This window comes from Girardinichthys multiradiatus, chromosome 5 (genome assembly GCF_021462225.1).
Source record: "Girardinichthys multiradiatus isolate DD_20200921_A chromosome 5, DD_fGirMul_XY1, whole genome shotgun sequence".
In the NCBI taxonomy this organism is placed as follows: Eukaryota; Metazoa; Chordata; class Actinopteri; order Cyprinodontiformes; family Goodeidae; genus Girardinichthys; species Girardinichthys multiradiatus.
The window spans coordinates 27975715-27998373 of record NC_061798.1 but is presented as its reverse complement, the minus strand read 5'-3'; the positions used below and the strand labels follow the sequence as shown (position 1 = coordinate 27998373).

General features: G+C 41.2%; 1 protein-coding gene across 4 annotated transcripts in view; it reads right to left on the bottom strand.

The window, feature by feature from the left end:
* Window positions 1-300: 300 nt before the first annotated feature.
* The window catches only part of ccdc85al (coiled-coil domain containing 85A, like), a 75493-nt gene continuing 53134 nt past the window's right edge, over window positions 301-22659 (bottom strand). For 2 of the 4 annotated variants that reach the window (XM_047364252.1, XM_047364251.1), the window contains exons 3-4: window positions 8848-8905; window positions 301-1396 (exon numbers count right to left, since the gene is read on the bottom strand). In XM_047364252.1, the coding sequence (XP_047220208.1) occupies window positions 1391-1396; window positions 8848-8905 (64 nt within the window). In that variant the 3' untranslated portion in view covers window positions 301-1390. The remainder of the gene's footprint in view (window positions 1397-8847; window positions 8906-22659) is intronic. The other 2 variants (XM_047364254.1, XM_047364253.1) reach the window with 1 other exon arrangement.

The window sequence follows — 22659 nt, the reverse complement described above, 5'->3', positions numbered from 1 at the left end:
TGGTGAATCTCTAGTGTACAACATACATATGTAACAGTCTGACCTTGAGGCCCAAACATGCAGGAGACACCTGGATCCTACCCCAGAGGGGGGAGTTGGCATCTTTTTTTCACTAAGAGTGTCAAGGTTTGTCCTAAAATTGTGTCAGATTACTGTCCACTTTAAAAGACAACAGTGTTTAATGTTGCCATAGTGAGCCAATATTAGTCCAATCTATCACTTAAAAAACAGCCTTACTACGATATTAAAATACTAGAAACATTTTAGCACACAGAAATAAAACACAAACACACAATGCACTTTTAGATAAACACTTCTGTTTATTATTTGATATACCATATGCATTTTCATATAATAGTTCTAATACCAGTAAGTCAAAAATAATAATCATATTATATTTGTATGTAGAGATATATAGAAAACTAATCCAATAATCTACTTTTTACTTGGACGTCACTTCCTTGTAAAAAACAAACAAACAAAAAAAGCAATATAGACAACATATCACCTTCTACCCAGCTTCAATATAGGCGCTTTAAGGGAGCATAAGATAATACAAAAAAGAAAAATTACACCTGATCATTGCATTTTGTAGAACTAGAACATCTGTCAGCAGCTAGTAATGTTGACCAACTTGGTTTAAGACACAGGAAGAGTTGTTTTTTTTTTTCTTTGCCATATTATCTTTGAGAAAAAAATGTGTTTTTACATTGAGTTCAAATGGCCAGAGTGGTGATGTTTTGACGAGTATTGATGACGGCCTAGTAATCGTCTGGATTTGGAGACTGAGATTTAGAACATTAGATTACAGCAGTCTCGTTAAACATGTTGAAGGTAATAAATTGCTAAAGATTAGGTGGAGGACAGAGAGAGCGGGGGTAAGGGAGAGAGCAAACAGTGTGGGAAAAGAAGTGACTTAACAATGTATTGAAAGTTTCGTGTGCTTCTCCAATCATAATCTACATTTGTAAACAGAGGGTAGCAGCACAAACAGTGCAAAGTCCCCGATCCCCATCCACCCTCCCTGTGTTCTCTCCAGGAGTTAGCGATAATGCAGCTGGCATTGAGAGATGTCGACTCTGATCCATTTAACCATGGCAGTCCTCATGGGTCTTCCAAATAATCATTAGCATTCTCATCAAAAACAGAAGAAACCCTCCCATTCCACATCCACTCAAACTCTTGATATGTAGAAATGAAAACATGGAGGCAGGCTGTTTTAAGGGCTGTGCACATGGAAGAGGTCTGGGACTACAAACAGTCCGGAGCCATGGAGGGTGGCTTCCAGAGGCCCTGAAGTCTGTCAAGCCCAGAGTCACGGGAGGGCTGCCCCACTACCACCCCTCTTTCTTTGCAGAGGCATGGGTGCCCGAGTTGTCAAGAGGAGGCATCAAAGCTGTACAAGAAAAGAGAAGAAGAAAGAGTTTTTCACTAAGACTGTTTCTGAATTGATCTAAGAAACTCAATAGCAAGCAATAACAACTGACAGAGGCACTGTGTTTCGCAAAAGTATTCATACCCCTTGAACCTTTTGCATGTTTGTATGTTAAAACAACAAACTTTAATTCATTTTATTGGCATTTTATGTGACAGACCAATACAACAAAGCAAATCGTTGTGAAAATAAGAGAAAATCTAAAAGTTTGTTATGCCTTTTTGTGTTCAGCCCCCTTAACTCTGTTAGCTCGTAATAAAACCCAGTGGTGCCAATTCCCTTCGCATTAAAATCTACCTGTGTGTAATTTAATCTTATTTTTAATCCAGTGAAGGCTTTAGAGGTTTGTCTGAAAGCAACCAGCAACACAAAGACCAAGAAACACACCAGACAGATCAGTGATAAAGATTAGATGAGGCCGAATTTTGGACTAAAATGCAATACATGTCAAGGTGGAAAAACTAACACTGCACATCACACTTGTCACTCCCCATATCATCGTGTTTCATTCAAACAATGAAACATGGTGATGGCATCGTCATGCTGAGAGAACCCATGTCTTCAGTAGAGACAGAGAGGTTGGTCAGAGTTAACGGGAAGATGGATGGTAAATAAAGGACAATTATTTTAAAAACTTGCTTGAAACTGGAAAAGACTTGAGACTGAGATTCACCTGCCAGGAGGAGAACAACCTTAAACATTTAGCCAGAGCAACAATAGAATGGTTTGAATCAAATCATATGCATGCAAGTCTGATCTTTACAGAAAAAGGTCTTCATCCAGTCTGACACAGCTTGAGCTATTTTTTGCCATCACAGAAAATCTCAATTTAGTTCCGCTTATGTTTCACTCTTCACACTCAGCTGCAAAGTAATCAGAGAAATAACATTTATGATGCCCTGAATACAACATCTGTATTATGTATTTTACTAACAAGGCTGGGGAAGTTTTTGGGTGATAGAGGATTCTCTATTGGTCATAAATGGAACTGCTGAAGAATGCAATTAGTAATTTGACTGATGCTTGCAAGTCATTAGTTATGGGCTGCTTGTGTATTTGCTCACTAATGCTCAATGGGTGCATTAAAATGAAGTGTTAATCATATGTTATTCTACCCTAATTCACTAACAGACCATAATCACCAGCGACATTTGACTTGTTATGGTATAAAAAGCTATCACAGCATAAAACTGAGCTAGTCATTTGTAATTAAGACATCATTAATGCTGCCACAGACAAAAAAAGGACAAAAGGACAGCCTTACTAGGAAACGTTCTTCCTGGGTAGTTTTACCATAAATGTTTGCTTCAAACGCTCATCATCAAAACCCGACTCAGTTGGCTCGGAGTCCTCTAATTAACCTAATAATTCATCACAATCTTCTCCTTTAGTATTTATACCAACTCACCCCATCTGGAGCTTATTCAATAGAGTTGTGCACTAGAGTTTTACTGAAAGTGTACTTACACATAAAGCTAAAACTACCTGAACACCAGATTTGTAAAATTGTGCACATGCAGTATACAGGCCAGTGCTCTTGTTAGAAATCAGCAGATCACCTTGAAAGGTCAGCACAGGGATCAGCCCTCTACTTGCTCACCTCCAAAAGGTCCTTTTGGGAGGTCCTGATGGGACCTTTTGGGTTCTGTTCAGGTGCATTGTGCCCACCTCTTGAAAGTTCAATAAAGTGCAATGCCTATGTGCGTGACATCACCCAAACAAAGCTATCTCACACAAGATAACTGTACAGTTCCAATGTTAGGGGACTTTTCCTACCATTTCGAAGCGCAGATAGAAGTTAGTGTCATTGAACTGGAGTCTTTTTAACTGCAAGCCCAGATATAGTGAAGTGATCAGTATGTGATGCTAAAATTTCTCATTGAGTTGGGTTTTAGACCCAGTGTGGATTCTTCAAGGATGGAGAACACACCATGATGTTTTTTCTTAAGACACAATTGAAATTCATTGTCCTTCCAAAAATTTAAACTGAAGCTATACATGAAAAAACAACTTTTAATCATCTCCATGTCAAACAAATGGCTCTCCCAGAGAAACCATGCTAAATGTCTTTAATATTTATTATTTCATCATTATTTCACCAAAAAATACTTCTGGCAATGTACTATTTTGAAAATAACTATTTTGATTGTTGAGCATGTTTTGGTGAGGGATTGGAAATAAATAATTTTTGTTTTCTTAATGTTCAATAGGGAAACATGTTTCTACATACAACCCCACTTCAAATGAAGTTAGGACGTTGTGTAAATGTAAGTACAAACAGAATGATTTGCAAATCCGGTTCAACCTTTATGCAGTTAAAAAACTACAAAGACAAGACATTTAATGTTCAAACTGATAAACCTTATTATTATTTTTTTATATTTACTCATTTTGAATTTGATGCTTGCAATACATTTTAAAAAAGCTGGGAAAGGGGCAACAAAAGACTCGGAAAGTTGAGGAATGCTAAAAAAAAAACAACACTTTTTTGGAACATTTCACAGGTGAATAGGTTAATTGGAAACAGGTGAGTGTCATGATTGACTATAAAAGGAAATCCCCGAAAGGTTCTGTCGCTCACAAACAAGGATAGTGTTATGATTCTGGCCCGTCTGCCTGCTCTGCTCTCACTCATGCAATCTACTCATCTGCTTCACCTGTCTGCTGCTGCGTTGCTGCGCAATCACCATCATGCCACACACCTGTGGAGCTGCACTTATATACAGCCATCTGACAGGCAGACGGTGCCAGATTTTTGAAAACATCTGTGAGTGGTTATCCAGCGTTCCTTCCTGACTGATCTTGTTCTCTGACCTTGCCTTGCCTCACGGATTTTGCCTTCTTGCCTGCCCCTTGTCTGACGGATTGGATTTTGACTCTGTTTTCTGCCTCTGGTTTTCTGCCTCTGCCTGCCCCGTGTCTGACACCGCTAGCCCTGGAATTCGACCCTGTTTCTGTCCCTGGATTTACACCTCAGCCTAACCACTGGTTTATTCAGCCTGAGCGAGCCTGGCTCTCTAGTCCGCCTGGAATTATTGTCAAGAGGACAATCACAGCTCTCCGTGTTCCTGTCACAGCTTCAGCTGATTCCTCGGAGGATTTGGATCAGTCAGCAATCTGACTTCAGTCTGTTGGACGCTTCCTCATTAACTGTCTGGATCACTTCCTCCTCGGGATTCTGTGCCTCATCCCCAGACTGAGAAGGTTAGTGACTTTATCTAACTCCTTGGAAATCCTGAGTTTTATTCAGCCACTAACTAGTCTCTCTGTTCTCAGTGGTTCCTGGAAGCTGACTGCTGTTCTCCTGCTCTCTGATCTTGAGTTTCTGAATAAACCTTTTAACTTATCACTTTGTGTTTGGCTGAATTTGGGTTCTCTGGTTGTTATAGATAGGGCAAGAGACACCATTTTGTGAACAATTGCATGAACAAATAGTCCAACAGTTAAAGAACAACATATCTCAATGTAAAACTGCAAGGAATGTATAGATTTCATCATTTACAGTCCATATTATCAAAAAACATTCAGAGAATCTGGAGAAATCTCTGCACGTAAGTGGCAATGCCAAAAGCCAACATTAAATGGCCGTGACCTTCGATGTCACAGGAGGCACTGCATTAAAAACTGACATGATTCTGTAACAGGTATTACCACTTGGGCTCAAGAACACTTCAGAAAACCACTGACAGTTAACACAGTTTGTCGCTACATCTACAAGTGCAAGTTAAAACTCTACCATGCAAAGTGAAAACCATCTATCAACACCACCCAGAAACGTTTCGGAGCAACATATGCTGCCATTAAAGCAATATCTTCTTCAGGGACATCCCTGCTTATTTCAGCAAGACAATGCCAAGCCACATTTTGCATATGTTACAACAGCGTGGCTTCATTGTAAAAGAGTGCGAGTACTAGACTGGCCTGGCTGCAGTCCAGACATGTCTACCTACAGGGGTTGGACAATGAAACTGAAACACCTGGTTTTAGACCACAATAATTTATTACTGTGGTGTAGGGCCTCCGTGGTTTTATGTTTTTTGGATACAATCCGGGTTAGCACCCAAACATCCCTTTCAGACAGCTTCCTCTTGCGTCCACAGTTAACAGGATTAAGGCCTCAACTACCTTGTCCTTAATTTCTTCAGTTATATTACAGGGGTTGGAAAATGAAACTGAAACACCTGGTTTTAGACCACAATAATTAATTAGTATGGTGTAGGGCCTCCTTTTGCGGCCAGTACAGCGTCAATCCGTCTTGGAAATGACATATACAAGTCCTGCACAATGGTCAGAGGGATTTTAAGCCATTCTTCTTGCAGGATAGTGGCCAGGTCACTACGTGATCCTGGTGGAGGAAAACGTTTCCTGACTCACTCCTCCAAAACACCCCAAAGTGGCTCAATAATATTTAGATCTGGTGACTGTGCAGGCCATGGGAGATGTTCAACTTCACTTTCATGTTCATCAAACCAATCTTTCACCACTCTTGCTGTGTGTATTGGTGCATTGTCATCCTGATACATGGCACCGCCTTCAGGATACAATGTTTGAACCATTGAATGCACATGGTCCTCAAGAATGGTTTGGTAGTCCTTGGCAGTGACGCGCCCATCTAGCACAAGTATGGGGCCAAGGGAATGCCATGATATGGCAGCCCAAACCATCACTGATCCACCCCCATGCTTCACTCTGGGCATGCAACAGTCTGGGTGGCACGCTTCTTTGGGGCTTCTCCACACCGTAACTCTCCCGGATGTGGGGAAAACAGTAAAGGTGGACTCATCAGAGAACAATACATGTTTCACATTGTCCGCAGCCCAAGATTTGTGCTCCTTACACCATTGAAACCGACATTTGGCATTGGCATGAGTGACCAAAGGTTTGGCTATAGCAGCTCGGCCATGTATATTGACCCTGTGGAGCTCCCGACGGACAGTTCTGGTGGAAACAGGAGGGTTGAGGTGCACATTTAATTCTGACGTGATTTGGGCAGCCGTGGTTTTATATTTTTTGGATACAATCCGGGTTAGCACCTGAACATCCCTTTCAGACAGCTTCCTCTTGCGTCCACAGTTAATCCTGTTGGATGTGGTTCGTCCTTCTTGGTGGTATGCTGACATTACCCTGGATACCATGGCTCTTGATGCATCACATAGACTTGCTGTCTTGGTCACAGATGCGCCAGCAAGACGTGCACCAACAATTTGTCCTCTTTTGAATTCTGGTATGTCACCCATAATGTTGTGTGCATTTCAATATTTTGAGCAAAACTGTTCTCTTACCCTGCTAATTGAACCTTCACACTCTGCTCTTATTGGTGCAATGTGCAATCAATGAAGACTGGCTACCAGGATGGTCCAATTTAGCCATGAAACCTCCCACACTAAAATGACAGGTGTTTCAGTTTCATTGTCCAATCCCTGTATGTGTGGTGCATTATGAAGCGCAACATTTGACAATGGAGACCCTGGACTGTTGAGCAACTGAAGTTGTACATTAAGCAAGAATAGGAACAAATTCAACCTAGAAAGCTTCAACAGTTAGTGTCCTCAGTTCTCAAATGCTTATTGAGTTTTGTTAAAAGGAAAGGTGATGTAACTCAGTGGTAAACAACCTATCCTGGCTTTTTTAGAATCTGTTGCAAGCATCAAATTCAGTCAGTCATTTTCTACCACTTATTCCATAGTGGGTCACGGGGGAGCTGGTGCCTATCTCCAGCAGTCTATGGGCGAGAGGCAGGGTACACCCTGGACAGATCGCCAGTCCATCACAGGGCAACACACAAACAACCATGCACACACCTAAGGTCAATTTAGAGTGACCAATTAACCTAACAGGCATGTCTTTGGACTGTGGGAGGAAGCCAGAGTACCCGGTGAGAACCCACGCATGCACGGGGAGAACATGCAAACTCCATGCAGAAAGACCCCAGGCTGGGAATCGAACCCAGGACCTTCTTGCTGCAAGGCAACAGTGCTACCAACTGCGCCACCGTGCAGCCCAGCATCAAATTCAATTGTATGTAAATTGAATTTGCTAGCATCAAATTCAATTGTATGTAAATTTTGCATTTCCTAGGTGTATGAACAAGTAAGAGGAAGAAAAAAGTAAGTGGATGAATGATAGGGGTTAGGGTTGGTTTCCAACTTCTCCAAAGAAGTGTAATCAGAACTACACAACTTGTAGAAGCAGACGTTTAGCTGATAGGGCAGCAATCTTCATTGATAAAACATATTTAGAGGCTAAACATAAATAAAATAAATTAATTTGTTTTTAGAATCAATTTTACCAAGAGCAAAGAAAATTCACTTAGATTTGATTACTTCACACCTTATACATACTGTAATATAACTGAAGAAATTAAGGACAAGGTAGCTGAGGCCTGTGATATTTATATTTATGTTAATTAATATATTAACTAATTGGGTTAAGGCCCCAGTGTTTCAGGACCCTTACAATACATCTGGTTGCAGCACTACAAGTACAGATGTTCTAAATTAATGAAATTGTATCAGAAGTAGTGCTAGTATTAATATAAAAACTAAGATTCTCAGCTTTACAGCCTTTTTGTGATCCTGACAAATCATTTTTTGGCTTCTTGCATCTGTTCTCTAGTGCAGCAGAGAGCCAGGGTGGACCAAGGCCAGACTTTAGTCTGCAGTGTTAACACATTCTTCTTACTTTTTTCTGAGCCTGCATCTGCAGACACAATGTACCTTTTCTTCTTTTCTTCATCTGATATTTTTGCAGGATGCAGGAAGAAAGGAAAGGTTATTCTTACACAGTGATGGTATGTTGTTCTGTTTATGCATTTTGCAACAGGAGTAGCAAGGAATGCCCAATGCTCACTATTGGCAGGCACGCCATGTCTCGCAGTCATTAAAAATTAACAGAGCCATATCGGCCTCCTACTGAGGCCTGATTGAAGATGTAGAATGGCACATGGAGCCAGGATAGAGTCACCTCTCACTCTTTAGTCTTAATCTAAACCCACTGATTCCATCTGAGCCAGCACAGGAACACATGCAGTGGAGAAACACTTAGGATGACACTGCATTTAATCGGGACCAGACTAAGTTTGTTTATTTCTCAATTATTCTTATGAGAATTATGTGCAAATACTGGCATATTTCATGCCTCTCTCACCAAGAGTTTTTTTTTATTACTTCATGTAAAGCCTGCTAATGTAAATCCCTCCAACCTAACAAAAATATGAATAGGTTTCAAGACAGCAGGTTAGAGGGGCACACTGAATGCTGAAGCCGAATAATGGGAGCTAATTACAAGATTATGGACCCTTGTGGTAAAAACTGACAATGCCCTTCACTTGCTGTTTCTATTCTTTCAACGTCTTTAATTAACACAAAGGAGGTTTATAGAGAAAAAGCATAACAAGGTGCAGAGAGGTTTACCTGTCCCATAGCTTGACATTTCTGCAGTTGTTGGTGCAGCAGCCTGCTGATATCAAAGCTGTAGCAGAAAAAAAGAAAGAAGACACAGAGGAGGAGACACATCTTAAATGTGTTCTTCTGACAAGCAAAGAGGGGGTCATTAATTTAATGCTGATGTCTGTTTAGACAGCAAAAGCATGGAAAAATGAGTCATAAATAAAACACTTTGATTGACTAGTCGGTCCTACTGACATTTGAAATGTATGTCAAAAATAGAACTGGGAATACTGTAGTTTTCTTTTATTAAATCTGTGCCACTCACTACACAAACACACACACACACACTCTCTTGTTTTGCTATATGTAGTGAGGACCATGTGTTGACTCCCATTGACTTCCATTGATTTTCAGTCATTTTCAACCCTTTCTATGCCCTAACCCTGACAATAACCCTAAACCTAACCATTACCAGTGCATGCATAACCATAACCTGAACCTAAACTCAATTCACACCTTAATCCTAAACCTAACCGTTAGCAAAATAGGTCATGAGGACCAGCAAAATGTCCTCACTTTGGTACAAATGGTCCTCAATTTGATGGTGATATCAAAAAATTGGTTCTCACTGTGATGCCAAAATAGGAACACACAAACACACACACACAGCAAACCAAACATAAAGATAAAGAACCTGAACAACAAAGTGGAATATTTAGGAAACTGCCCAATCCCTTTTGATGACAGATTGACGGTTTGTGTAGTGATGCTCTGGTTTCTGTCAGAGTCTGTAAGTGTGTATGTGTGTGTGTGTGTGTGTGTGTTTGGTGTACTTGTCTACATAACCATTCAGTGTTTCATAGTTGGTGCTAGAGCTCTCAGGTGCACTGGATGACAGGTGTCTCCTATCTGTTGATTGCTTGGAGGAGTACTTAAGAGGGAGGCTGCCAGCACTTCAATGCCAGAGTGTTTGCCTTAGTGGTAACAAACTCAGCCTCTACGGATCTTTTGCTTCGTTTTTGAACTTCAAGTAACTTTGTATTTTGTTCCTTTGCAGGTTTCTACCTGAGGCTTTGTTTACCTTGCTGAGTTCTGACTTCGTTCCAGAGTTTCTCTAAGCATCTGGATTATCAACTACTGAGTTAAGGATCTATCTTCCTGTGGATTTCTCTCACTACCGTCTGTTCCTTTCGGACACGGACCAAGCTGGCGGCTTCCCGTTTCCTCCAACTCCAGGACCCAGGCATCAGCATACCCTGTCCCTTCCTCCATCTCAAACATCGGCACCTGAGCTCCATTTGGCTGGCACCAAGATCACAACAAAGAAGACAACTGAACAATCTTCCTTCGCAAGTTAAGACTCTGAATCTCTCTACCCCTGGTGGTTCAAGCTACAACAATTTAGTAAGCCATTTCTCAGATCTAAGCAATCATTTACTTCATATCATTCGTTTGATCACCGGTTCATTCTTCTTCCTTCCCGTACAGTTGGTGTTTCCACTCCTCATCCCAGATTACTTTGCTGACAATAAAATCCGTAAAATCTTCTCTTCTGAGTGTTATCTGTATGTGGGTCAGATTTTTACCGAAAATGACAGAACATTGTGGCCAACAAGACCCTGCAGAAACACTCCGAAGAACTCTTTCAGAACACGCAAATCAGCTTCATTCTCATGATTCATCTCTCTATTTTCTTATAGAGCAGCAGCGTCAAACTAACCAGCAGTTAGTGCAGATCCCCTCCATGCTACAGCAGATCCTTAGTACCCAGTCCACAGCCGCCTCACTCTTGTGACATCATTTCCCCTAACCCTGATAAATTTTCTGGAAAGGTGGGTAATTGTAGAGGGTTTTCACTCCAATGTGCCCTAGTTTTCAACCGCTCTCCAAGTTCCTTCCTGCATGATGATGTTACAATTTCCTGCATTTTTTCATGCCTTAGACGAGGATCTAAAAGACGAGTTGGCTCTGGTTGATGAACCTACCACATTGAATGGAGTAATTTCTTTGGCCACAAGAGTGGATAACAGAATAAGGGAGAGAAGGAGAACCAGAACAGAAAGATATAGTATTAGATCACAGATTAACTTTTCACCCATTGCTAAACCCACTCAGCCCTTAGCTACTGGGTCAGAACCTATGTTGATAGGACGCACCCGGTTAACTCCAGAAGAGAGACAGAGACGCAGACAAGCCAAGCAGTGCTTTTACTGTGGTTCTCCTGACCATTTTGTAGCTGACTGTCCTGTTTGTCCCGGGCAGCCAAAAGACAGGGTCCGCTAACCAGGAAGGGGGGTTGGCGGACCATTCATTAAATAGTGAAGCCCCTAGACTCAGCTTGCCAGCCACTATCACAGTTAATCAACAGACGTTGACTATGTTCGCTTAATCGATTCCGAAAGTGAACAGAATTTGATTGATTCAGGATTAGTAAGCCAAGCCAGAATTGAGGTTGAACCTCTTGCTTCCCCTCGATCTGTGTTAACCCTTGATGGACAGGCCTTACAGCGAATTACACAGAACAAACCCATTGACCTTTTACTATCAGGAAATCATAGAGAGAAGATATCTTTCTTTGTATTTGCAGTATCACAGGGCTCTTTGGTCTTAGATTACCCATGGTTACAAAAACATAATCCTCATCTTGATTGGTCGAAAGGTCGTGTTGAATCTTGGTCCATTAGTGCCACTCATCTTGCCTTCAGTCAGCATTCTCCGAGCCTTTCTGAACAGAGTAGTGAGGGGAATGAGGACATTGATCTATCACATGTACCCCCAGAATATCATGACCTCAAGGGAGTTTTTAATAAGAACAAGGCTTTGTCCTTACCACCCCATAGGCCTTATGACTGCGCTATCAACATTCTCCCTGGTGCCCCCATACCATTTAGCAGACTATACAATATCTCTCATCCCGAACAGAAATCTATGGAGAATTATATTAGTGAATCCTTATCTGCAGGTATAATCTGATCATCTTCTTCACCTCTTGGGGCTGGATTTTGTTTTGTAGGGAAGAAGGATGGGTCACTGAGACTCTGTATTGACTATAGGGGTCTTAATCAAATCACTGTCAAAAACAAGTATCCTCTTCCACTACTTTCCTCAGCTTTTGAACTGGTTCATGGTGCCACAGTATTTACTAAACTAGATCTGAGAAATGCTTACCATCTTATTAGGATTTGCCAGGGGGATGAGTGGAAGACGGCCTTCAAGACTCCACTCGGTCACTTTGAATACCTGGTCATGCCTTTTGGTCTATGCAATGCTCCTGCTGTCATTCAGGTCCTTGTTAATGACAAGCTTAGAGATTTTTTTTACGTTTTTGTGTATCTATACGACATTCTGATCCATTCTAAGAACATTGAGGAGCATAGTCGTGATGTTCGCCAAGTACTTCAACGTCTTCTGGAAAACCGTCTCTTTGTAAAGAGTGAAAAGTGTGAGTTTCACCAAACCTCAGTCACCTTTTTAGGATACATTCTCGAGGGTGGACAGATACGATCTGACCCCGAGAAGATTAAGGCAGTCCTGGAGTGGCCTGTACCAGACACCCGCAAAGCATTACAGAGATTCCTCGGATTTGCAAACTTTTACAGACGCTTCATAAGAAATTACAGTCAGACAGCTGCACCACTTACTGCCTTAACCTCTTCAAAGGTTTCATTTTCATGGCCACTCGAGGCTGAAGAAGCATTCCAGGCACTAAAGAGGAAGTTCTCTCAAGCTCCCATCTTAATTCACCCTGACTCTTCGAAACAGTTTATTTTAGAGGTTGATGCCTCTGATATTGGGGTTGGAGCAGTTTTATCGCAGAACTCTGAGGATGGGAGACTACATCCTTGTGCTTTCTTTTCACGCAGATTGAACAATGCAGAGAGAAACTATGATGTCGGGGATAGAGAACTACTAGCTATTAAGTTAGCTCTTGAGGAATGGCGCCACAGGCTTGAGGGTGCGGAACATCCAGTTCAAGTCTGGACGGACCATAAGAACTTGCTTACATACAGTCTGTTATAAGATTGAACCCACGTCAGTTCCAGTGGTCTTTGTTCTTTTCACGTTTTGATCTTTGTATTTCTTTCAAACCTGGAACTAAGAACACTAAACCTGATGCACTCTCCAGACAGTTTGCAGTAGATGATTCTATAAAGGAGCCAGCTCCCATTCTACCGCCCAATTGGACGGTCGGGGAGCTCAGGTGGGAGATGGAAGACGTAATCCTCAGAGCACAACAAGAACCCGACCCTGGCACAGGACCACCCAATCGTACCTACGTCCCACTTCAGGTTCGTCATAGACTCATTGATTGGTTGCACACAGCTAAGTTCTCTGCTGATCCCGGAGTGAGCAGGACAATAGCTCTCATACAGAGAAGGTTTTGGTGGCCTTCAGTCCACAAGGAGGTTAAAGACTTTGTTCAGGCTTGTTCCACATGTGCCAGAAACAAAACCAGCAATCAACCCACCGCAGGTCCCCTCCAACCACTCAGTATCCCTGGTCGTCCCTGGTCGCATATTGCTTTGGACTTTGTTACTGGTTTACCCTCATCTTCAGGTATGACCACTATCCTCACAATTGTTGACCGATTCTTTAAAACATGCCATCTCATTCCACTCAGGAAATTCCGTCAGCTCTGCAAACTGGCAAACTTCTCACCAAACATGTTTTTCGTTTACATGGCATACCACATGACATCCTGTCTGACCAAGGTCCGCAATTCATCTCTCAGGTCTGGAAGCAGTTTTGTTTAACTTTTGGAGCTAGAGTTTCACTAACCTCAGGCTATCACCCTCAATCCAACGGACAAACAGAGAGACTCAATCAACAACTTGAATCCACTCTACGCTGTCTCACTTCTACTAATCCAACAGACTGGTGCTCATACCTGCCATGGGTTGAATATGCTCTGAACTCTCATGTTTCCTCTGCTACAGGACATTCCCCTTTCGAAGCATCCCTAGATTACCAGCCACCTTTTTCTGCCGATGAGACAGACATCACGGTTCCTTCGGTCCACCAACACATCCGTCGCTGCGGAACCATATAGAACTCCACCATCCAAACCCTCCAACAAACCGCAGAACAAACGGTTCGCTGATTGACGACGCTGACCTGCCCCGGAATATCAGCCCGGCCAAAAGGTTTGGTTATCAGCACGTGACGTACCATTGAAGTCTATGTCCCGAAAACTTTCGCCTCGTTTAATCGGACCTTATGAAATTGAGACAGTGATCAGTCCCTCAGCGGTTCGTCTCCGTCTAGCTGCAAGCCTCCGCATACACCCTACGTTTCATGTATCACAGAAAAAGCCTTGGATCCCTAGTGCTTCTCATAAAACCCTATGGGAAAATTTGTTACAGTTTAAAGGAACTAAACAACAACTTCGAAGCAACGTTTGGTCCAAAACCAACACTATGCATAACCAAAAGAACACCACATCTGCACTGAAGCCTAGTGAAGAAAGCATTATAATCTGGGGTTTGTTTTTAGATAGAACTTGGGTTTGTGTCATGGTGGATAAAGTTATGAACAATCCCAAATACCATTCAGTTTTGGCCCAAAACCTTAAAGTGTTAAAAAAGGAAAGTTTTGGTGTGACCTAGCCAAAGTCAAGAATTATACCTTTTTATTATACCTTATGCTTATAGATTCCTGCCAAAACAGACTAAATGCTAAAATTTAATCTGCATGTGTTACATTGTGGAAGATTTGTTTAATTTTTTTTACTCCTAACAGATTTGTTAGTTTTTCATTTCAATTAGTCGCGATTTATGTCATGTTAAAAAATATTTTTGAAATTTTTACTCTGGCCTTAATTCTTTAGGCCTAATAAAAACATAAAAGTTAGTAAACAATACAAACTTAGAATGGGGTGTTTGTTGTCAACTAGGACAGACTCGTGTCAACTGTAAGAGACCAGTTTAAGGATATCCTAATAATAATAATTTAGACTTTATTGATCTCACAATGGCTGCACGGTGGCACAGTTGGTAGCAGACCTATACAGGGTGTACCCTACCTCCCCCCCATAGACTGCTGGAGATAGGCACCAGCTTCCCCGTGACCCACTATGGAAGAAGCGGTAGAAAATGACTGACGGAGAAATTATCCTCTGCATTTAACCCATCCCTTAGGGAGCAGTGGGCTGCCATTCTGCAGCATCCGAAGAACATTCAGGGGCTAAGGGTCAGTGGCAGGCTGTGGGATTTGAACCAGGCTACTTGTGGCCTCACCAGGAGGCAAATGCACTGATCTCTAACCACTAGCCCACCACACAAAATGTATCACTGAAGACAATAGGGAATGATGAGTGCAACATTTTTGGTTAAAAAACAAAATTATGATGTTTTTTAGGATTTTTTTGGTTTATATTTTAGGTTAATTTTGAAGATAGCAAACCATTCTTCCCCACTTCCACATTCCAGTGGCTTTAATTCTGCTAATTTCAGTCTCTGTGTAACAATGGTGCATGCGTAAATGGTGCACCTTGGCTAAATGGGAATCTCTTCAGGCACACACCCACACAGATTGATTTATATAAACCTTAATTCTGGCTGACAAGGGGGGTGACAGTGAGATAAAGCAATCACGTTGCAGGATGAGCGACGCTCTGCAGCTTTGTGCAGTAAAAGTTAAGTCATGCTGTCATGCAGTGATAGATGTAATGCTACTCCTTCAACTTTAGCTTCTCTAAACAGAAGAAGGGGCCTTGACTTTGTCTGACATGTTTCACCCAAGACTGCTGCCCTGCTTTATATCTGTCCCTCAGAAAAATTGTGTTGTCAAACCAAGTTCTGACTTTTACAGCACAGAATGCTGCATCCTTTGTATTTCCATAATTTTATAGCTTTGTATGCATAGTTGTGTGGTAGTCCACCTAATCTGTAGAACAAATGCCTTTGCCTCTAGCTGTTTAACTTTAAAAAATGTTGCCCATATTTGCCTCCTTTGACCTTCAAAATTATTTTATCCTCACCGCCTTGCTTGATATCTTTTTCTCTTTCAGCCAACAATCTCTTCCTCCCCAGGAGTCCATAATCATGTTTTCAGCACATTTCCTCCCTTTGGCCGGGGCAACATCTCACATTAAAGATTTATAACACTCTTGTGACAGCCACATTGTTCCAAAGATCCAAAAACCATGTCCAATGTTTTCCCTGCCTCTTTTTGCTTCACATTATTTATTTCCACGGAATAAAAAAAGGAGTGAGGAAAGATGGTAAAAATATTGAAAAGAAAACGCTTACTTACAGTCAGCTGTAGGGTATTTGTTTATATGGAGGTAAGAGTGTTTGGAATGAGGCTAATTTCATTCTTTGAACTCAAAACTTGAAGTGTTTAGCTCATGCTATTCTTTTTCATTTTTATAAAATATACAGGAAGTTTGGTTCGTTGCTATTTGGATGATATTTGGATGGTTCTCAAATGGTGCATGCTTCCTTTAAAGGGCTGGTTTTTGTCATGTAATAAATTGAGATTGTTTTACACCTTTAACCTGGCATTTATTGAGCGATTTTACTGAATTTTCTGTTGGTGGGAAAAAGGTAAAAAACAACATTAAAAAGCAGGAATCACCTGGTTGCACACCCTTAAACTAATAACTGATTCAGTCTCAACATTTAGTTTTCTTGAGTTTACATTTGCCATCAGTTGAGCTAAAACTGAATAATTTGGCATGAAATTTGTTTTCACTAAAGCTAAATCTACAATTTAAAGGTTGAAAATAATCAAAATCACCTCATTGTACAAATGTATCAGTCATGAAAAGTGAATAAACAGTGTCATGCCATTACAGACACACTATGGCACTGTGAAGATAGCTGTTAGTAATTGGAGAAAATATGACACAACAGTGGTGTTCCAAAAGCTGCACCTTTCTCCAGAATGTATGAGTGAGAGTGAAACTGGTCAGGGAGGCTGCCAGTCTCATGTATTCACCATATGTGTGTAATAAGGAGTGGAGAATCCTTTTGTTCCACAGAAATGGTCTGAAGGAAACTGACTGGAACCTTTGGGCCACACGATCCTCAAAATACATTTGGCACAAAAGACAACCCTGTCCGTCACCAAAGGAACATCATACCCATTCTGAAACATGGTGGTGAAAGTATCATGCTGTGGGGTTCCTTTTTTTTTTTAGATAGAACTAAATTCAGCATTGCCATGAATTCAAGTATACATTAATTAAACAAAATAAGATATGTCCTCACAATCTAATAGATTAGGGTGAGCAGATTTTAAAAAGGCACGATGTGGCACACTAATAGGCTCTTAATAAAGAAGACTGAATGCTATAATTGAATCCTCCTATTCCTATTCCTAATCCTATTTTAATAATGTTACTAATATTAGTTGAAGGGTGTGTACAAGCTGGAAAAAGTTACAACCCTATTTATTATGGTGTCATTTTCTTTACTTCACTGTAACCTAGCAAACAGGGGTGTGTATACTTTTTATACTGACTGAACATCTGAAAGAAATTGTTAATCTGTGTTTTGTTTTGGTGGATTAATCAAAATACTATGCAACACTGGCATCCCAACAAATTCAGTTTCGCAGCAAAGCTAAAATGTAAATCAGCTACACAGACCATATTTCTGAAATCAAAATGCCAAGAAATTACTCCTGGCAGATTTACATTTACAATTATTTTAATTTATCAAGTTTGTTTCTGATGAAAAATAAGACAAATATTACTTAAAATATAATAAAAAATGTAAGAGGAGTATTCATTTAAAAAAAGCAATTTATTTAATTTTTTACATTGTATTAAAAATTGTATGTAAAAAATTATTTACACCCTTCTCAATAATCAACGGAAAAACCTTTACTGGCATTGCAGCAATCAAACCTTTATTATAATTGCTGATTCGCTTTTTGCATGTTTCTTCATGTACTTTGATGATTTATCTTTGGTGATGAGCTCCAAGGTTTTGAAGTTGGAAGGCCTTCTTGCCATCACCCTAATCTTGAGCTTTCACTCCAGAATCAGATTCAAATCTGGACTCTGGTTGGACCCATCCAAAATGTTAAAATTGCTTCCAGTCAGAAGAAACATGGTGATAAATAATACTAATATACTAATACCTAATAATAATAATAATGATAATATTAATAAAAATTATGATAATAATAATGATAATATTAATAACAATTATGATAATAATAATGATAATAAGACCCTTTGGTTAGCTCAGAAATGGTCTTACATGGTCCAACATTTATCTACTGTATGCCCCTTTTCCATTATTACTTACTCAGCATGGTTTGTCTCGGGTCATTTCTACTCTACACAGTTTGGTTCACTTTCCATTACTATTGAGTACCATCTAAATGTGGGGAGAGTCGAAAATAGGAAGGCAGCCCCACAGTCTGAAAAAGAGACGTGATGTGATTTGTAGTGACACAAACACAACAACAATGGAGGACAGCAGGCAGGGAGACAAAACACTCTGGATAAGTACAGGAGAGAGAGGGAAGCCATGGAGCAATACAAGCTAAAGGACATGTGAGGGTAGGTTTGCAACTGGTTTAAAATGCCGCAGCAAGATTTCTAACTGGTACAGGAAAAAGAGAGCAAATTCTCCAGTTTTGGCATCCCTTCTGGCTTCTGGTTCACTGACGAACACATTTTAAATTATTGTATATGTTTTTAAATGTCTAAAGAGTTTTGTGCCTTCTTATTTCTCTGATCTGCTGGAACCATATGTCCCACAGTGCTCTCTTAGGTTGGCAGATCAGATGCTTTTATTGATTCCACAAAACCGTTATAAACTCAGAAGTGACAGAGCTTTCTCTGTTGCAAGTCCAAAACTGTGGAATGGTTTACTTTTACATGTTAGGCAGGTTCCCCATCTCACTGTTTTAATGCCTTTTTAAAAACGTACTTCTATTCCCTGGTCTTTGACCCAGTGTGAGTTTTTCTTAACCTCATTGTGCTTGGGATTGTTTCTCTTTTTACCTCTGCTGATGTGTGTTGGACCACTTGTTGCTGAGTATTGGACTATCTGCACATTGTTGGACGTCACTGTGCCTCTCCAATGGCATCGGCCATTTTGTATCCAGGACAGCCCGCTACTACATATCCCGTCGAGCACTGCGACTGATATGACGAGCATCCCAAGTCTGACGTCACAAGACGCTATATATGAAGGGCTCCGTTTGAAAACCCCGCCTTCTGCTAGGAACCGGACTAGCGACTGAAGTGCGCCACTTCAAGAGAAGAGCTCTTTGCAGAGTTCATTCATTCTCTCTCGTTGGACAACGAACAATTCATAACTGAGGTTTCTGGACTAGGAAGGCTAGAAATTTCACTTTGCTGATCGAAGACGTGAGTTTAACACGTAACTAAAAACACGGAGTTCGAGGAAACGAACCGCCACCGTATTTTCATCACAAGTCGACTTTGATGGTCAGATCATATTTTTCCTTTTCGTCAAGAAGGCCAAAGGACAGGGACTGACCGCTTTCCTGGAGTTGAGCTGCGGACGCGCACAACGCTTCAACCCCCCCCTTTCCCTCTCACTCGCTGACCCAGAAGAAGCTTCACCAAGTAAAACCCATCCTTTATTTCTATTTCTTTATTAGAAGGCCTGGGCAGGGTCAGAGGTTGTAGAGCGATCAGAATCGCTAGTTAGGATCTCATGTGTTCTGAACGATATGTGCATGTAACCTTGCTTATTGGAACTTTGATGTGTTGTGTTGATGTATGAAGCCGCTGTGCTAGCTCTGTGCGTGTTTTACCACATGAAAGTCAACGCAGGTGTGTGGTAAGACTGAACTGTTAAAATCACTGCTTGCTAGCTTGCCGCCAAAAGTTATAACCCTTTGTCTGCTCAGGAGTTGGGGGAAGTTTTATGATCAGGACATCACTGAGTACAGTTGGAGTTGCGCCCCCCATTCTCCACTCACCCCCACACCTCTTCGTCATATTCTCAATTTTGCCATAAATGCTGGTTGATTCAACACCCACTGCTGTTTTCTTTATTTTTGCTTAGTTAGATGTGTTACCCTTGTTATGTAGAATTTTGCATGTTGAGTAGATGAAGATTAATAAATATTCACATAGATAAAGAGAGAGCGTTTTGTGTTCATTGTGTACAAAAAGTTATTTGTCAGTCAAGATAAGGTTAAAGTTCCACACGTTTCCGGAGAAACGGTCGATTAAACAGTGACATCTCCGGCAATAGTTATTAATTATTACGGAGTATTTAACGGTTGTAATTGTCAAAGGCGTTGAGCCGCAATTACAACACCAGAAACATCTCTGGTCTCGATTCATAAATGAGGATTTTGGTTAAGAAATTGATTTTGTCAAATTATGATTTGTAATTATAATTATTGATCAAAATTAATCAATCAATAATCATAACCCCCAACATGTGAGTCTGTTCAAACCGATGACTGTGCCCTTTTTGGCACTAGAGGCCTTTAACGAATATTAGTTTGACAGGAAAGAGGGTGGAGAGAGAAGGGGAAGACTTGCAGCAACTTTCCCAAGACCAGTAATTGAACCCAGGACAACTGTGCCTAGGGCTATAGCCTCTGCACATGGTGCACCTGCTCTACCAGGTGAGCCACCAACTGAGTATTAACATACATTCTCAGCTCAAGCTCACTACAAATCACAGTTATCATTATTTTCATTCATGTGGTAGCACAAGTGGCAATAGCCTTCATGTCACCATAGGGACCATAATAGCGATAGCACTGGTGTAAATGTACCCTAATTCAAACTTTATAGCCTTGATAGCTGCAATGTTTAAATGTGGTTGAGCTGTTGTAGTCAATAGCATTCATTTATATTTGCTGCATAGTTTCCACAATTGTTCTTGTGAGCTTGTTTAAAAAATAAATATATTGATTTCAGCAAGGTTACATGCTGCATAAATGGCACTGTTGCTATTTTAAGTTCTGCTCAGCTAAGCTAAGATCCAATGATCTGGTTTGAATAAACTTTGTCAAGTAAAAACAAACTGGGTTATATGACAACATGATCCGGATTCTACAGAATATCAGGAGCAACCACACTATGGGTTTTGAGCAAAAACAAGAGGCAAGCAGCTTTATTTATTAAAAGCCCACTTCTACTGAGCTTTGTGGATACTGTATAGGTAGTTATATTTTATTATTAGGTATATTGCCCCTCTGCTTTCATAGCAACATGTGGAAAAGGCTTTGATCATTTTTAACCCTAACTGCATTAGCTTTCTCATTGTGAGTCCACCTGTTAGCATGCATCCCGAGTTCACAGAGAAACACAGATAAAATGTGATGCAACAACAGTCAAGAAATATCAAAGAAGACGGTAACACCATCAGCTATGTCAAAAATTCAAGTTTGTGCATGTGTTAATAAAGATTGTTATGACAGAGCATCGATGTATTTACTTTTATCAACATCTTATCACAAGTGCACAACAGAAACAGCATCTAAAGCCTTACACTCAAAAAAAGACTCATGTGTGAGACTCTGAAGTTACTATTGCAGATTATTTCAAATCTTTTCAGCCTCAAATTGATCAGATAATGACAACACTGATGATATTATTGAGTCATTAAATGAAACACTGCTCTGCTCTGTTTATGGATCTGTCAACAGACTTTGTTACTGTAGTTCATTATGTCCTGTTAAATAATCTTTTGGAAATTGGCTTGTTTAGCTAGGCTGTTGATTGATTTAGAAAGTATTTGTCTGGTAGAACACAGTATACTCAATCAGAAGGGACTCGCTCTTCAGTCGTCCCCATAACAAAGGGTCTGGATCAAGTTTAAACCCTAGGACCACTGCTGGTCAGTTTGTCATGTTAATAACCTTTGTTAAGAATTGTCACATGCCACAAATCACTTTTATGCATATGATGTTGTCATCTACCTCACCTCTAATTCTGTGGTGCAAACTATCAAATTCCTTCAGAGTCCAGTCATGTCTGGCACAACTTAAATTGGTGCTGAATCCTGAGAGGTCCAAACTCATGTTGTTCTATGGAAGTAAATCGTCCCAGCCAGGCACAGCCGGAAGATGAAACGTGGGTCCCCTTTCCGATGGGCTCACCACCCGTGGGAAAGGCCAAAGGGGTCAGGTGCAATGGGGTATGGGTGGCGGCCGAAGGCGGAGACCTTGGCGGTTAGGATCCTTGGCTGCAGAAGCTGGCTCTTGGAACGTGGAATGTTACCTCTCTGGTGGGGAAGGAGCCTGAGTTGGTGTGTGAGGTAGAGAGGTTCCAGCTGGAAATAGTCAGGCTCACCTCAACGCACAGCTCTGGCTCTGGAACCAGTCTCCTTGAGAGGGGTTGAACACTTCCACTCTGGAGTTGCACTTGGTAAGAGCACCGAGCTGGGGTGGGCATACTTATTGCTCCCCATCTTGGCGCCTGTACGTTGGGGTTCACCACGGTGAACGAGAGGGTAGCCTCCCTCAGCTTACGGGTGGGGGGACAGGTTCTGAATGTTGTTTGTGCTTATGCACCAAGCGGCAGTTCAGACAACCCACCCTTTGTGGAGTCCTTGGAGGGTGTGTTGGAGAGCGCCCTTCCGGGGGACTCCTTTGTTCTGCTGGGGGACTTCAACACTCATGTTGGCAATGACAGTGAGACCTGGAGGGGGTGTGGTTGGGAGGAATGGCCCTTCCGTTCTGAACCCGAGTGGTGTTTTGTTAATGGACTTCTGTGCTCGTCATGGATTATCCATAACTAACACCATGTTCAAGCATAAGAGTATCCATATGTGCTCTTGGCACCAGGACACCCTAGGCTGCAGTTCAATGATTGACTTTGTTCTCGTGCCAACTGATCTGCGACCGCATGTCTTGGACACTTGGGTGAAGAGAGGAACA